The sequence below is a fragment of the Erithacus rubecula genome (genome assembly GCF_903797595.1).
Source record: "Erithacus rubecula genome assembly, chromosome: 17".
Lineage (NCBI taxonomy): Eukaryota > Metazoa > Chordata > Aves > Passeriformes > Muscicapidae > Erithacus > Erithacus rubecula.
Genome location: NC_136669.1, coordinates 15,484,883 through 15,501,816, shown reverse-complemented (window position 1 = coordinate 15,501,816; position 16,934 = coordinate 15,484,883). Strand labels below are relative to the sequence as shown.

Sequence of the window (16,934 nt, the reverse complement as noted above, 5' to 3'; positions counted from 1 at the left end):
CCTTTCAGGGGGTCTCAGACCAGTTAAACGTTGTCATAAGCCAACAAATGAGACTGATGTTGTTTGATTTTGTGTTGCTGATGGGAAGAAGTGGGCAGAATCTGTATTTGTTTTCATTCATACTAAATGACTGTTGAAGTTCTCAGAGTATAAATGAAATAACTAATGTTCCAGCCCAATGTCCTAGATTACAATGTAATGATCACTATCTGCTGAAACCAGGTGGGGCAGTGATTCTTGTCTCTGTGGGAGATATCCTCTGCTAATGGGCCATCTGTTAAAACCAGATGGGGCAATGTTCTTTATCTTTCCTAGGACCCACCCTTCCTCCAGGAACGTATCTTCTGTTAATGGGTCATTGAGTCCCATTGCATGACCGATAAAATTACATAATCCCATTGTGAGATGCTCCACCCAGGGGAGGAGCTAGGCCTTTCCTACCTATATAAAAACTGAGATTTGAAACACCAAAACAGCCCTTGCCCACTGGTTTACAGAGGACAAGAGCTACCAGGATCACTGCTAGGATTTCTGCAGGATCATTTGAGAAGACTACTTCATCCGGACTCCTACCACCACCCTAACTATACAGCATCAGGTTGTATTCTGTCAGTGGTTTTTCTTTTGTACTATTGCATGTATTTTATTTTTTTCTCCTTTCTCCTATTAAATTGTACTTCTGACTTGGAGTCTTTAACTGGGTTTGATTTCAAAACCATTACACCCAATTATAACAAAAGAAACTTTGTCCCTCCACTAACTTTGCTGGAGATACACAAAACATTAATTCGGTCTGTGCCTAAAATTATCATACCAAAAAAAACATGCACATGGTACCTCTAAATACAACAGTTAATGACTAAGGTCCTTAGTAAACGACTAACATCACACCCACTCAGCCTGTCCAGAGCACGGTCCCTACCTGCTTGTACTTGGCTGGGAGGCTCCAGCCACAGGCCTGCAACCGCCCATCGTCATTGCGCACGTGCTCCCGGACCTGCCGGTACTGCTCTCGCTTCTGCTCACGGCGTGCCGAGGACGTGCAGTCACTGAGGAGAGAAGCACAGCATCACCCAGCTGACAGTTAAAGACAGGAGCTGAGGGTAAAGGGAGTGTGGCCAGTATCAGAGAGGGCACACACAGCAAACCAAATCCAGCTGTGAAAATAGATGTAGGGAATCAGAGACAGAAAAACTGTTGAGAAGCAGACACAGACGTTTTGATCTGTCACCTGAACGATGTGGCAAGCCAAGTCATTGTCATCCCCTCTTATAATGTTCCACGAGCCATTCAGAAAGACAGAATAATCCTTCTCTAAAACTTATCTAGGAGACCACACCAATTTTTGCTGCACTGTTACAATTTACTAATCTAGTGTCTCCATCAGGAAGGCATTTTCAGTTCTTTCCCTCCTCATTATAATCAACTCTGGATTTTTTTTGTCCTTTATTAGGCTTTCTCTGCTGACAAGCAAAATACACACTAACTGCTGGTTCCAACAGAACAACTCCAGCTTTGCAATGGCAAAGGTTAAACCAAAACTTGATCTGTGTGTTTTTAGACACATTTTAATATAATCAAATGCTGTTTGCCACCTACAGCTCTCAAAAGGTATTTGAGGTATCATTCTGAGGTACAAACATCAGCAGAAAAATGAAAGCCTTTGGGCAGCCCCTTATGTAATGCACTGCTGGGAAGTACTCAGACACTGCAGCATGACTGTGAGATGCCATCAAAGAGAAAGAGGGAATAAGGGCAGTGGGTATCCAAAAAGTTTAAATTTACCCTTCTGCAAAATTTGGTGTCTTTTTACCAAATTCTTTTTATTGTAGAAATTATCCTACTTTACCACAACATTCTTCAAAGTTCTTCCACAAAAACACACCCCATATGAAACCACAGAACCCTTGCAATGGCAGAACATGTTGTGAAGTCACGTAAAGCACTGAAGAATTTTCTCCTTTCAAGCCAGTGACACAAAGAATTTGGGTTAAGACTGTAGTAGTGATACTCAGAGGCTCATTTTTAGCATGATTAAAGATTGGTCAAGATTAAAACCAAGTACTTGAACTTAAATGTGCTGTGGTGAGAACTTTTATCATCACTTAAACCCCTTTTCAAAAGGGGTGTGAAGACATTTCATCCCTTTGTCCTGATGCTGCCATTACACTCCACCACAAAAACCCTCTTTCATTCCATCCCAGTCTGCAAATACAAGTGCAGAACTACAGTGGGGCCAACTTCAGCTCCAATGGTCCCTGCTGAGATGATTTATCACGGCCTGAAAAGCCATGGGTAGTACTGTATGTTTGGGAGGACAAGTTTGCTGAACCTATCCATATAGTAACTGATGGGTGAAAGTTCAGGGAGATAAACCACAGAGAACAGAGACATACTAACATCACACAGACTATTTCCAAAGTGGAAAACCCTGCTGCTCTTTGGGTGAGCCACAGGAGAGCCTGGCTTGGCACACAGCCACACTCACTCGTCAGGGAAGAATTCGAGGGTACGGCTGCCGGAGGAGATCTGGCACATGGTGTGGCTGCGCCGCTGGCTAAACCCCGCTGTGGTGGGAGACTTGTAGTGGATATTCACAGAGGGGTAGGTCCTCTTTGCTGGGGGAGGACTGGAGGAAGAGCTGAACAGACGGCTGAAGCTAGGGACAGAAAAAGGCCAACAAGTAAGAGAAAAGTCGCCTGGGGCGACAGGTACCATAGATGCAAAAAAGGGGAAACAGGACGTTGGGATCCAAGGCTGTAAGCCTGTCACAAAAACTGCTCTACTTCAAATCCAAACCCACATCCCTAGTTTGATTGGCAAAAGGTGTTTTTAGCTTCCAGAAACAAGCACCTTCTGAAAACACCCCTTTTTTACAACTAACTGAGTGTAAGACAGTTTCCATACCCTGACACTCATTAACTTTTTCAGCTTGTGAAGTAAAATCAATGTGCATGGGCAGATATGATTTTAATTTCACTAGGAACAAAGGAAGCCCTTGAACGCAAAAAGGTTAAGCCAACAACACTTCAATCTGACATTAAGGTCAGAGACACAGTAACACTCCCCCTTTTCTTAATCTGGCATGAACCACCAAAGAACTTACAACTGCCAAATGGTGGATTTCTTCTTCTCCTGGACAGATGGGTGCTCACGGGAAGCTCTATGGACAAATATAGCAGAACCAAGTTAATTTCTGCATCTTCACCAAGCAGCAGGTCACTTCCATCAAGGAAGCCATGTTCAAAGTCAGAATTCATTCTAACATATTTCAGAAGACACCGTAAAGGGACATGCACTGGTCTTCAATGCAAGCTCACCCCTCCACTTTAAGTATCAATGTGAAAGGCAAGTAAGTGTGCTTAACATGAAGTTTTATGAAGTCTCTGTAACACTGTCTGCCACAGTGTAGGAACTACAGAAATCAGCATTAGAATCATTTCAAGCAGTAGCCTTTAGAACTCATCAATCAGAAGGTACAGCTTCTCCCAGCTCAATAATGACACAAGAAACAAGCAAGACAAACAACTGTCAAGTGTCTCCAAATAACATGAGTAGCATGAGATTTGCAGCCCAGAAACAACAGAAAAAGAATGGGTATTAGGAGAGAAGCATCTCCAGTCGGAAAACTCCCAGTACGTCTCAACTCTATGTTGGTAGGGGTTGTGTGTTGACCACAAGGTAAAACATGAACATGTTCTGTCTTAAACAGGGATGGTTACCCAACACTCAGCCTCACCTGATCATCTCTGTCCACCTAACAGCCTCCTGGAGCTCCATCAGCCTTTCCTTGTACTGGTTGCGCTCCATCAGGACCCGGGCCATCTCCACACGGGTGAAGCGTCGGCGCTGGGCAATGGGAATGTTGTCCTGCAGAGGGGAGGAGCACTGCTTCAGCCAACAAAAGATGGAATGGGATTGAGGTTAGTACCAGGAAAATCAGGGGAAAGACACATATTTGTTAGTTCTTCTGTCCAGCTTGATTTCACCCCATTTCCCCACAGGAGCTAATTCAGACAGTGAGCTCTAAACTATGGCCATGGACCTCTGAGTGTTTGGCAAACCCATGGAAATTAGAATGAGGATCACCACCAACTTGAACAAAAAGCCCTCACATAAACACACCCCAGTGTAGAACCAGCAATGTGCTTTGACAGTCTGCAAGGAATGGTAAGAACTGACAGTGGTCTGTTAGTCCAGAAATTTGGAAACCAAAGTTTTCATTCGGTAGCAAAGCCATTCACATGCAGCAGGGAGCATCACATAATGCCATCTGCCTCCTCAGGAGGTCTGAAAGGAGGTATTCTGTTAGTACAGATGGATAAAGATAGGGTACAGGAAACTAAGGAAACACCTTTTCCTCCTTGGTGACACGACCTTCCAATGGAGGGCACAGACAGCTTTGGGTTGGGAAAAACATGAGTCAAAGTCTGTCCCTTTTGAAGAGTGGAAAATGAGAACAACATGACGAAGCCGCAGAAAATATCTGCACAAAAAAAGTAGACTGCAAGGGTTTTGGGAACTCATTCCTAGGAGGTGGCACAGGGTAGTTCTAGACTGTGGCAATTCCCAAGCTCAGCCTGGCTGGTAAGTGCTGCTGAGAGCTGGAACAGCACAAATTAACCAAGTCCCTCTCTACAGACTCCTTGGTTTTGAATCAAATCTGTATGACTAGTCAAAACAAGAACTGTATAAACAAAAAGGAATCTTTCAATTACTTTTTTAATTAAAAAAAGAACCAGACCTCCTGTCCGTTCAGCTGAAAACAAATCCAACTCTCTTCAGCAGCTTATAAACACAACTTCAAAATGTTGCTATCTACCTAAATTCTCAACAGACCAAGTTCACTCCAATTAAATCAAGAGATTTAAGCTAAAACTGAACCTGTTCTGCTACCTTGTGTAAGAAAGAAAACAGTAACACTGGTAAGCAATGCATGGAATTCCCTGGCATAGCAAGAACATTTACAAGGAAAATATTGTTACTGCTTGATTTTTCTTTTTTTTTTTTTCAGCTATAGTTTATCTTTGCTGAAAAGCCTCTATCCCCAGCCAAAACCATTTCAAGAGCTCTCCTTGAAGAGCAACTCACGAGCCTTCTCTGTCTGTCCCCTGTAACAGGTAGTACTGGCTTATGGAAAAGAATTAACAAGAAAAATGCAGCACTAAGACATGATGTTAGTCACTATTGCAAACCTGGCTGTGTAAGCTGGATTTCACTGCATGATGTCCTCACAGCTACATCTTTACTGCCAACATGGGGACAGGCTCTTCTGGAAAAGCCTGACAGTTTAACACCCTGAGAGAATCCTCACTGCACACTAGAATTCAATTCTAAATTAGGATGGTATTGAGCAGGGCAGTCCTCTTGCACCTGGCTGCAGAAACTATTTCCTGCACGGTGGTACTGCGACTGAGCTGGCTGCTCCTCTGTGCCAGAATTCTGGTTTGAAGGTTGTATGAAGGTATTTCATGCCCATCAGCCACAACCCATTCACCACCCTTGCCCTGACTGCTAACAACGGCACATCAGTCTGCATCTCAGGACTTGTATACATGAAGCAATATAGGTAAATAAATCAACCCCCTTTCCCCGCAGGCATTTTAGTAATGTCATATACCAATTCTGTACAGAGATAGCTGCTTACATCCTCCACCTCCTCTTTGGGCTCTCGTCGGGCAACAATTGCTTCAGATTTCACTCTAGGAAACAGGAGAAAGGGATCAAAACAGCAAGTGACACCATGGCTGGCTTTGGGAAGAGAACCAGCTATGGGAAGTCTGGCTGCATCTATCACCATGTGTATCAAATGTACAAATTTTAAGATGCTTCTCTGGCACTTTCATCCCTCTTCCAGCACATTACTCTGAACAGCCTCACCAACCTCACCCCATTTTTTCAAACATTTGTTCTGAGTACCAAAATACTGACCACTAGAATAATCCAGCCAATTTCTATTTCTGAACCAGCATCTACATTCAAGTATTTGCTATTCAAATAACTGATGAGAACTGAGCCATTTTCAATAGGGAAAATGCTGGCTTAAATGTTTCTGCTGGACTGCTTCCAGTTTCAGTAGATTATCTGATTCTTTGTGATTCAATGCAGTGAAAAAAAGAACATGAAGAACAGTTTGCCAAAATGGTAAAGAACAGCAAATCGTGATAAAAAATACAGAAAGTATTTAAGTGAGTGCTTTCAGTTTCTTTAAACTCCTACCTGAGGCATTACAAAAGGCATTAAAAAATATCGCCCTGCTTGCAAGACTACTTCCATTTCAGACATTCTGAACAAAGAGATCAGTCTGTTATTCCTGGTGATTCTGAGCTCAGACTACAGAACCTTCTATTCCAGCTGGAGAAAAAGTCCTGTCCTCTGCCCTGAGCACCTGCAGTCAGGCACAGCCAGTCGCAATGGAACTGTTCTGCTCTGAGCTCCAGGAGGCAGCTTTGTGCATACGGATGTGAAACCATCCCACCCAGGCGTTCCTGGGCAGTTGGGATAGTTTCTCTAGTTTGAAAGGAAGATAAAAAGTGCCATCTTCCTGTATCAGACTTCAGAATCGCTTCTGCCTCTTCTCACTCTTAACATGAGCAATGAAACAATTACTGATACAGGTATTTAAATATTTCTTGCGCAATTCTGTATGAGCTCTTTCAGTAAATGAATGGGCATTCACTTCTCTCAAAGCTATCCTGGCTGCTAGGAGGATCAAGGTCTTGGCCGTTTCTTTTAAAACTATTTGTTTTGGATGGTTTTGGTTGTTGTGGTTGGTTGGTTGGCTTTTAATTGCAAATTCAAACCCTTAATGCTTCACTCCAGGGAGCCTGGGTTTGGAGTTGCTGCTTCAGAATCCTAATCCAGTCTTGTGGTGCTCTCTAAGGTACCTTTGAATGCCAATGCCAATCCCATGAGTGAAACAGAGTAAAACAGAGGAGATGCGTTTACCACTCTCCCAGCTCCTTGGGGCAGGGGGGTAACCACTCACCTCTTTAGCTCCTCCTCCAGCTCCTTGACTCTGGTTTCTATTTTGGCTTTGGCCTGCTTTGTTGCCTCCAGTTCTCCCTTCAGCACCTCCTGCTCCCCAGAGAGCTGGTCCACCTTGGCAATCAAATCATTCTTCACAACGTTCAAAGCATTTCTTAAAGGTGTAAAAGGGACAATAAGCAAAACTGCTCAAAACCAGCAGCTGTCCATAAAAGAGACCTTTAATTAAAGTCACAGACACGACAAGGAGAGTTAAAACAAGTGTGTTTAACAATTCAGTCCAGCTATGACTCAAGGGAAATTAAACTTTGGGAAGATGGACCTGCAAAAGAACAGGTAAGTCACCAGAATTGCTCAAGATGAGGTTTGTCCATTCCTGCATCCTGACTAACCTCTCCTTTGGAAGATGGCATAACACTGCAGAAGGCATGTGTAGAGCAACCTACCTATTTTTGACAGAATTAAAGTCTGAAATACACCTTTCAGAACTGCTGTCATCTGCAATTAAGGATAATTACAGATGATGGCAAAAGAAATATGCATTGCCAATCAGCTCCAAAACATTTTAAATTTATAAAATCAGTAGCTTCCCATCACAGTAGGTTACCCAGCATTACCCTAGGAGTACTCTGCCTTCCTCTTCTGAGCTCCTCAGCTTTAATAGCTGGTTTGCCAGACTTTCTCAAAAACCAACTCCATTACATTGTCTGCTTCTCCTCCATGAACTACAAAATATTCGAGAACTCAACAGTGACGATTTTTTCCCTAACAACAAACCTTGCAAATAAAACCTTATTATTAGCAACATCCTCACAGAGGCTCAGACAAACACACGGATTCCCAGTCAAGGTAATTGAAAACTTGCAACTGATCTCAGATGGCATCGGGCCCTAGAAGCACATGACTAGAGGATTTATCCAAATGCCTGCAGAAAGGAAAGCAGTTAGGAAACAGCTCAGGAGAGTAATTCTTCCTCTGCAAGTGAAGCAACAAGTATTCAGGACAACCAGTTAGATAAACAAATGAGGAAGGAGTCCTGGCCAAGACCTACTCTAAGGTGACATCTTATTTATAACCAGGTAGGTAGGTCAGAGCATGCAACAGTTCCTTACTTGGTCTCCAGTAGTTGAGAGTTCTCCAACAGCAGATTGCCCACTTCTTTGCCCATTCCTGAAAAGAAAGGCCAGGCAGTTTTCACCTGCTCTCCTAGAAACATGCAGCTTTTGTGGCATTGCCTAACTTATGCTTGAGGAAAAGAAATCACTTTTGTTAGGCTTTTTTAGATTCCTACTTCCTGTGTGGAAAGAGGAGTGTCTCTAGCTGAATGACCAAACGGCACCAGCAAAGAAACCCATGTGTACTGTAGAAAATCCAAATTCAGACTTAGCTTCTCATCCTAACCTTCACAGACCTCTTTGAGAGGGACAGAGGGAAGAGCTTCACTAACATCAATCAGGGAAGTCAAGGCATTAACACCTGGTTCAGCCCTGAGCTACTGCAAACATTTTTTATCATTCCTCACACAGAATGAATGCAGAGTTTATGGGTTTTTCACAGAAGATAGCAGCACACTGTCCAAGTTGCTGTCCTGATCTGCACACTAATGATTTTCTTCTTTCTTAGTGTATACCAAATTTTCTGTTTGCATGATGTGGGATCATGGTTGTGACACCTTTCATGCACATGAAAGGCTTTCCCATTATTTACCTTCTGCTAGAGCAATTTTAATAAGACTATGGATTGTTCCTTGCTACATCTAGCTCTAACAGCTTTCTCACAGATGTTTAAAATGTGAAGTCTTAGTGCCACCACTTCAGACCCACTCTCAATACCTAGAGCAGACACTGCACTTGCACTTGGGCATCCAGGTACAGCTGCAGAACACTGATCTTGTAATCAGGGGCTAAGAGAAAAGGTTGAATACAGTATTTCATAAAACCAATTACATTTAAGGACTAAAAGCACATCTGGATTGTTTCCTGCTACCAAGGACTTATTGTCCCATGGTCAGCCTCTGTCTTATAATGAGGAACAGAGGCCACCTGAGAGTTGAAGGCAGAGAGGCCTCTCCCTGTTGGAGGACAGTGCTGAGGGGTGCAACTGGTATCTCACCACAGGTCCCAGAGTATGAAGAAGTCTCCCCACAATTAATATTTGTCCTGCCCTTCTCTCTTCCTTCACAGCAAAGACATCAACAGTCTTCATGATACATCATTTGCAGATTAATTAGTATTTGCAGAAAATAAAAACAACAAAAACTTGAATTAAATGGAAGTTAGAGGAACATGGCAGTGCATGAGAAGTGAGAACACACCACAAATACTTCAACAAAAATATCCTGTTCTCACAGTTAAATGGGATGCATTTATGATGACAAAAGCAAATTCCCAGCAAGAATGAGTTAAAGCAGCATTTTCAAAGAACTTTTGAAAAATTAGTGACAGATAATTAATCACTTTGATGTTTCGGGCAATGTGTGTCAGAGAATATTCCAACAGCACAGAAGTGGGAAACATTAATTGCAATGCAAACAGTGTATTTCGGGTTGGTAGGGTGAAGGATCTATAGCCCTTTTCTTTTTTGTGACAATGCCACATGTAGGTCAGAAGACCCTGAAGTCCTCGGTTTACTAAATTCTTTTCTTGCTCATTTTTAGTGATTCTACAAATAGTCAATTAAATATTTAGCCTGTAAGGCATTAAATTGGCACAAAAACATTTAAAGTTTAAAGAACATCCAGGAAAATGCTCATCCCCATCTTTTTTGGATTATATATTTTCCTTCATATTCTTGAGTCATACATCCCTCTCTGCAGCTGTTTTTGGGAGAGAAAGAAATTCTGGGCGAGAAGGTGAACTATCATGCCAGAACTAAAGGACACACAGTATTCCAGCAGTATCCTTCACCACATCTACTTGTGTGTGATGCAGAGACAGCCCAATGCCTTAACCATCTAGAGGCTGGAAAGGCTCCTCTGGCAATAAAGAACAGGAGGAATCCTCCCGGAGCCATGGAATGGCACTACAAGATCATCTTGCACTGCTCTGCTCATGGGAAGAAAACTTTCAGTGTGGAAAGACTATAAGGAGACCTCTTCAACCCTCTGGGGCAAGGAGCAAAGGGAGGTGAGGTCTGGGTAAAGCCCTGTCCAGCAAAGCACCTACACCATCTTCCTCCCACAGTAAAGCAAACAGTGTGAAGCATCAAAGCGGATAATCAACTACAACAAAACAGGAATCCCCAAAGGACCTCCACAGAGCAGCAACATCCTGCTTCTTGGAGAGGTATTGCCACCACCACAAAAAAACAAACTAAGGTGATGCAAGACATATGGACAAATGATGACTGGATGAAAGGAATGCAGAAAAAATGCACATTAAAAAAGAAAAGAAAAGGAAAAAAAAAAGTAAAAAGGCCTTCGCCTTACCAAAGAAATCATCCCGTACTATGAGAGCCATCCCATACGAGAAAGGGAACAGAAAGAGATGGGGACAAAGGGGAAAGAAAGGAAGAGAAAAACAGCAGCCATTAAGTACCAGTCTGTAAACAGCAAACAGAGAAGCTCATCAGCATATGTACAGTGTGTGGTGCCAGCACACGTGATGCTTGATAGAAAGTTATCTTCTTCTGCTGCAGCCTGGCCTAATGGGGACTTTACCTTAAGAGTGTCATGGAATAGTGTGGGTTGAAAGAGCCCTTTAAAACACATCTATTTCCAGTCCCCTGCCATGGGGAGGGACACCTCCCACTAGACCACATTTCTCTAAGCCCCATCCAACCTGGCCTTGAATACCCCCAGGGATGAAGCAGCCACAGCTTCTCTGGGCAACCTGTGCTTGGGCCTTACCACCCTAATTGCAAAAAAAAAAAAAAAAAAAAAAAAAAAAAAAAAAATTCTTAGATCTAACCTAAATCTTCCCTCTTTTTTTTAAAACCATCACCCCCCCACAACAGATGAAAGGATAAGCTTAAGATGACCTCATCTGCTTCCCTCATCTTCATCACTTTTCCTGTATGATACATTCTTGAGTTGCTCATCAGAACAACAAAGGCAGGTCAATAGACATTATGAACAGAGTGAAGGAAGGACAGTAGCAGAGGGAAAAAACCAAAAGTGGGGCTGAGTATCAAAGCTTTCACCTAGCCTAAAAAGGCTCAAATCCATCTCTACACTGCAATAAAATCCAACCCAACTTCAGTGGGACGTTTTCTGAGGAATGTTTACAAAAAGTGCTGCTTACAATAAAACCTGTTTGAATGAGAAGAAGGGATGATGCCACTCCTTTCTTGGTATCATCATAGAGCCCACACTGAGCAGTGCCAGGCACAGGGACATGGCAGAGCTTGTTGGCACATAACACTACTGCAGCTGCCAGGTCACCTCCTTTACTACAGGGAAAATTTTATCCAGTTTGCACTGCAATGAAGAGAGATTCCCTTGACTTCAACTGAAATTGCATCAGGGCCCAGGTGTATTTTACAAGCAGGTGCAAACCTGATGGCAGAGCATGGCTCTAGAGCAGCAAGCAGCCTCCACCAACAAAGGACAGAGCCATCACCCAACTCCTGAGACAGAAAGGCAAAGTTTCCACCAAAGACAGAGGTTTTGCAACTCTAACCCATCACAAAAGGATCTTTAATGTCACTACCACAATACCTGAAGGGGCTTGGTTTGCACCAGGTAACCCCCCCGCCACTGGCACGTAGAGAGACTTCTCGCAGCACAAGACATGGAGAGGACAGTGAGACCCTCACTCAGTCTGTGCCCACCTGACCTCTGCTACAAGTACCGCTCCTGGCAGGAAAAAAAGCCCCTTGAGCCCCAAGATCTCAAGTGGCAGGCCAGTGCGACACTGTGGAGCAAACCCGCCCACAGCCACACAAGAGAAAGCGGTTGAAAGGTAGCAGGAATGTGAGTATAGCAAGGACCTCCTGCTGCAGGGACCCAACCAGTGTGAGGCAACCAAGCAAGGCAACGTGGGAGAAGTCTGCAAAGCCAACCGTGTTTGGACAAGAGCAGGGGAGTATCACATGTGTATACCACATCATCCAACCTCAACCACAAAAAAAGAAACAAGGAAAACTGAGCAGGAGATACACACCTGAGAACTCCCCTATGCGCCATGTCCAGCGAAGCACAGAGAGACAAGGGAAAAAGGAAGTGAAAAAGGATCCATCAGTGAACTGAAACCAACAAAATCAAAATTTTGTTCAAAAAAAATTAACAATGATTCAGCCATTTCAATGTCAAAAGGCATGAAATAGTAAGGACAGGACCTGCCATAGTTGTTGATGGCATAACTCTACATATAGGACAGAAAAAAAACCAGGGAAAGGTAGCCCACAGTACAACTGCAACCACACACCTCAGCTATCCCCCAGATTTCCAGAGATGGATCTGAGGCAGTCAGATCTTCCTGGACAGGGTAAACCTTTATTTTGTCTTTACTCATCTACTACTAAATGCAGAACAGCTCGTTCCCACTACCTCTCACTCCCCTTCCCCTCCCCTTGCAATTTTAACAGCTGGATCCTCTGAAAGATCGCACAGAGACAATGACTGCTCTCCAGTGACACTTTAGCTTGCAAAAGCAACTGTCTGCATTTAAAACTTTTATCTATCTGTCAAACAGACTTAGTTTGATAATCTCTATTCAACTTCTGTACACAACACTTTAAACAAACTTACTGCTAATAAGGCTGCATTTCTGTCTTAACCACAGACTCTCTGTTCTTTAATTTCCAAAGCAAATATAGTTGGTTATCCTAAACCTGAATCACAGAACAGTTTGGGTTGAAATGATCATGCAGTTCTACCCCCTGCCATGGGCAGGGACATGTTCCACCATCCCAGCTTGCTACAAGCCCCCTCTAACCTGGCCTTGGACACTCCCAGGGATGGGGCAGCCACAGCTTCTCTGGGCAAATGGCTTACCATACCCAGTAAAAGGACCTGTCCCCTGAGCTCAACCAAATTGCTGAGATCATTTGTGTCTGGAAACACTTGGGATAGGGAAGAGCAGGAAGGGGTTCTGGTAGAAACACCAACAAGTGCTCCTAAGTCTGTAGGAGAAATAAAGGGAATTTGGTCCTCAATTCTCATTAGAAAATATTTGTTCTCACTCCACACTTCTCTCCAAAATACTTCCTATACAAACCCATGTATGTAAAGCAGTATCAGAGGTGGGAGGAAACCCACACAGTTTTGTGGGTTTATTAAAAATAATAAAATATAAAGAGTGCCAATTATGTACCAGGAATAAATGAGATTCTCCATTCAGAATTACACTTGCATGCCAGCCACTGATTGAGGGTAATTTTTTTAAGTCCTGTCTTTAAGGCCCTCTTTAATGAGATTTCTCTTTAAGAAACTGAGACCAAAAAAAAAAATATTCCTTATAGATTGACTGCCAAGCTTTGAGAGACTGGAGGAAGTAATAAGCCCTCACTTAAGTGAGCTTAGAATCATTCATTAATTTGATTTACAGGAAGAACTGAGCTCCAAATTTGACCTAGAGAGAACTCTTTCAGCTTGTGGATCTTGTTTCTTACATCATGTTCATAAAGCACCATTTACTCTGTCTCTTCAGACTCAAAAGTACAGCACAAAGAGAGAACATTCTACCTAACAAAAAAGGTAAAAATTTGGATTATGTTCACAGATTTTTTTTTTTGTCAGCCCTAAGATCTAGCCCTTTGTTTCTATCTTTACCAGACTTTCTTTTGTGCTTTCTATTGGGCAAAACCAAAAAAAAAGTACCAGTCTTCATCGAGAGATGAGACCTCTTGAGATATCTCTGTGCTTCCTCCCTTTGCACAACCAGCAACGTGTGCACTCATTTAAAAAACATTCTAATGTGCCAGAGCCAGTGGCCAGAACTCAGCAAAATAATTCATTAGATCAATGTTTACCACAAAACAAGGCACAGAACTACCTGATTTCATCACAGTCCATCTCCCAGAATTGAAAAGGAACCAGCCTTCCTATATTCTGCTGCTCTGCTCAGGCTAGCAAATGGTCCCAGCACAGAAATGCCCTCCTCATAAAGCCATGCTGCAGTCTTCAGAACTACACTGTGATCTTCAGGGCCCATGCTTACATGGGCACTGCTCAAGAAAGTCTTTGTACAGTTTTACTGCAAGTGGTAACTACCAAACAACAGACATCTCACCACTCCAAAGTCTTTGGGCAGACTTATAGCAGGAAGAGGTGAGACCTTTGACTTCATCCAAGACTGTGGTGAACAACCATGCAAGATCATACACCGTTGACACACCAAGTAATTTTCCAGAATAGTAACTCTTTCAAGTCAGTAATACCTGATACCCCAGCTATTTTGGGGGGAGAAGGAAAGCAGCAGTTGGCAGTGATTAGCAGACAGAGCCACAGAACCAACCCAACACTCCTTGATAAGGAAGGAGTGGATACAAGGACCAAGAGAAAACAGATAGTCAGTGGAAGATTATCCATAGTTTTAGTGCTTTGATTCTGCTAGGCAGAGAGGTCCTGATAATGTATGGAGCTGGTTAACCAAAATTCATTCCACAGCTCTAACCCATGTAGTTCCTACTGTCAAGCTTCCCTTTAACCAGGAGCCCCAGCCTTTCTGTAAATGGCTACCAGCATCCAGGGGATTCTCAAACCTGGAAATCTTGCTTTCCTTCAAAATTCCTAATTTTGTAAATATTTGCACAGATTGGCTGCCACTGCAGGCAGAGAAAGCCTGTGTGTTCATCCTGAGTCTCCTGCAGATTTTTTTCTTTTGGCAATCTTGAGATGAATGTGAAACAATAAATGATTTTATGCTTTAGGCAATGGTACAAGGGTTCTCATACATGCTGCAGGGCTAGCATGATTTAAAAAAAAAAAAAAGTCAGCCCAAACCTACCCATATCAAAAAGCTATTGCAAGCATTCTCATGATGGTCTGGTACATGGTCTTAACTCCAGTACACTATTGGCTATAATAGTACAATTTCACAGATATTTGTCTTTTATCAAACAAGAAGTATTGTATTAATTCCTTTCCAGTTTTCAGTCCCCATCTTCAAGGTCAAGTTTTTGTTTAATAGGGCAAAATATATCATCCGTGCAGAAACATGCTTTTTATTGGTCCTGATAAAATATATAACAAAGCTGATATAAGTACCTTCCTAATTTGGGAAAGGTGAGCTGCTGTGTGTGAAGTCTGTGTGACACACTTCAGCTCATTCTGTTCTGGACACATACAGAGGAACCAAACTTACAAGATTTTCCACAAACAGATCTATACCAGTAATCACCAGAAAGGAAACGTTTGCTTTCAGATCAGCTCTCCTGCCACTAAGGGCACATAAAGCCTTGTTTCTGGAGTCCTCACATGTCCTAAGGATCCTTAAAGCAACCAGTAACATAGAAAATGAGCTACATTGTTATAAACTCTATCAGCTACTCACATCACATGAGTATTCAAAGACCACTAGTTCTGCCCTGATGCAGGAAAACAACAGAAATTAAGAATATACTTGTCAAAAAACAAGATCTAGATACTCATGAATCCAATAGAAAAAGTATGGAGAGGGCTCAGAGTGCTCTCTGAGGCAAAGCTGCTTCTCTGACTGCTGCAGAATCCCAGCCAGGAAGACAAACACAACCAACACAGCCTGGCTACCAGTATTACAAACATCTTCAAAACCATCTTAAAAAGTGAATTATTACATCTTGTACTGTAAAACAGTAAATACTGCATTACAGAACATAATATTTCCACATCATTTAAACATCAAAAACAAATCAAAAGACAAATGAATTCCTTTCTTACAGATTTCAAATATTTTTTTACTCTGAATATAAAATTACTAGGGAAGGAATTTTCGGCCACAAGCAGAAAATTTTGTCTTCAAATTATTTGTGTGGAAGAATCCTGCAGAAAAATAACTTACGACAACCCAAATAAAAGTTACCTAAGAGCTGAGATTATTTTCTAAATAATCATTACTGTACTGCAGGTACATGATTCTATCACATGCATTTCCTGCATGCATTTCCATATCCCTGCATTCTTAAAAAAGCTAAACATCCAAGCTCTGAAAGAAAAAGAGAATTTAAATGTTCTAGAAGCTTAATATAGTCATTGTACCAGAGAAAACAGAATGGTTCCAACAAGGTTTTACCTAGCAGATCTGCTCCTTCATCAACATCTCCAATGACCTCAGACCCCGCTGTTGAAAGTTCATGGTACAGAGAGTCTGTGTTGATGCCAAATGCTTTGTTCACAATCCCCTGTGTTGGGCTGTTGTTGAAAGCAAAAAAACAGAAGGAATCTTGTTACTTTGCAACATTTAAGCTCAAAAATCTATCTCTGAAATACTGAGCATCTCAGACTGTTGCAATCAAAACCCTGAGAGCATATTCCATCTGTTCACCATTGGCTGAACCAGGGAGCACATTGAGTATAGAAAACAGCATGTGTTATCCCCCATATCACAGAATCATGGAATAATTTGTTAAAGACCACCTTGTTTCTATCCCCTGCCATGGGCAGGGACACCTTCCACTATCCCAGGCTGCTCCAAGTCCTGTTCAACCTGGCTTTGGATCCTTCCAGAGACAGGGGAGCCAAAGCTGCTCTGAGCAACCTGTGCCAGGACCTCCCCACTCTCATAGCCAAGAATTTTTTTCCAATGTCTCATTTAAACCTGCCCTCTGGCAGTGGGAAGCCAATCCCCCTCATACTGTCCCTCCAGGCTCTTGTCACAAAGTCCAGCCCCCCTAGAGCCCCTTTAGGCCCTGGAAGGGGCCCTGAGGTATCCTTGAAGCCTTCTCTTCTCCAGGTGAACTCCCCCAGCTCTCCCAGCCTGGCTCCAGAGTGGAGGAGCTCCAGCCCTTGGAGCATATCCACAGCATCCTCTGGACTTGCTTTAACAGCTTCATGTCCTTCTTGTGCATCTATCATGCACAACCTCAAA

General features: G+C 42.7%; 1 protein-coding gene across 16 annotated transcripts in view; it reads right to left on the bottom strand.

Moving 5' to 3' along the window:
- Positions 1-16,934, bottom strand: part of MAPK8IP3 (mitogen-activated protein kinase 8 interacting protein 3) — a 58,752-nt gene that overhangs the window by 15,947 nt on the left and 25,871 nt on the right. For 10 of the 16 annotated variants that reach the window (XM_079320368.1, XM_079320376.1, XM_079320378.1 and 7 more), the window contains 9 exons: positions 16,140-16,258; positions 12,090-12,101; positions 8,100-8,157; positions 6,989-7,141; positions 5,621-5,702; positions 3,740-3,891; positions 3,107-3,163; positions 2,489-2,659; positions 923-1,049 (listed from right to left, as the gene is read on the bottom strand). In XM_079320368.1, coding sequence (XP_079176494.1) covers positions 923-1,049; positions 2,489-2,659; positions 3,107-3,163; positions 3,740-3,891; positions 5,621-5,702; positions 6,989-7,141; positions 8,100-8,157; positions 12,090-12,101; positions 16,140-16,258 — 931 coding nt within the window. Of the gene's footprint in view, positions 1-922; positions 1,050-2,488; positions 2,660-3,106; positions 3,164-3,739; positions 3,892-5,620; positions 5,703-6,988; positions 7,142-8,099; positions 8,194-12,089; positions 12,102-16,139; positions 16,259-16,934 lie in introns of all 16 variants that reach the window. The other 6 variants (XM_079320374.1, XM_079320375.1, XM_079320369.1 and 3 more) reach the window with 4 other exon arrangements.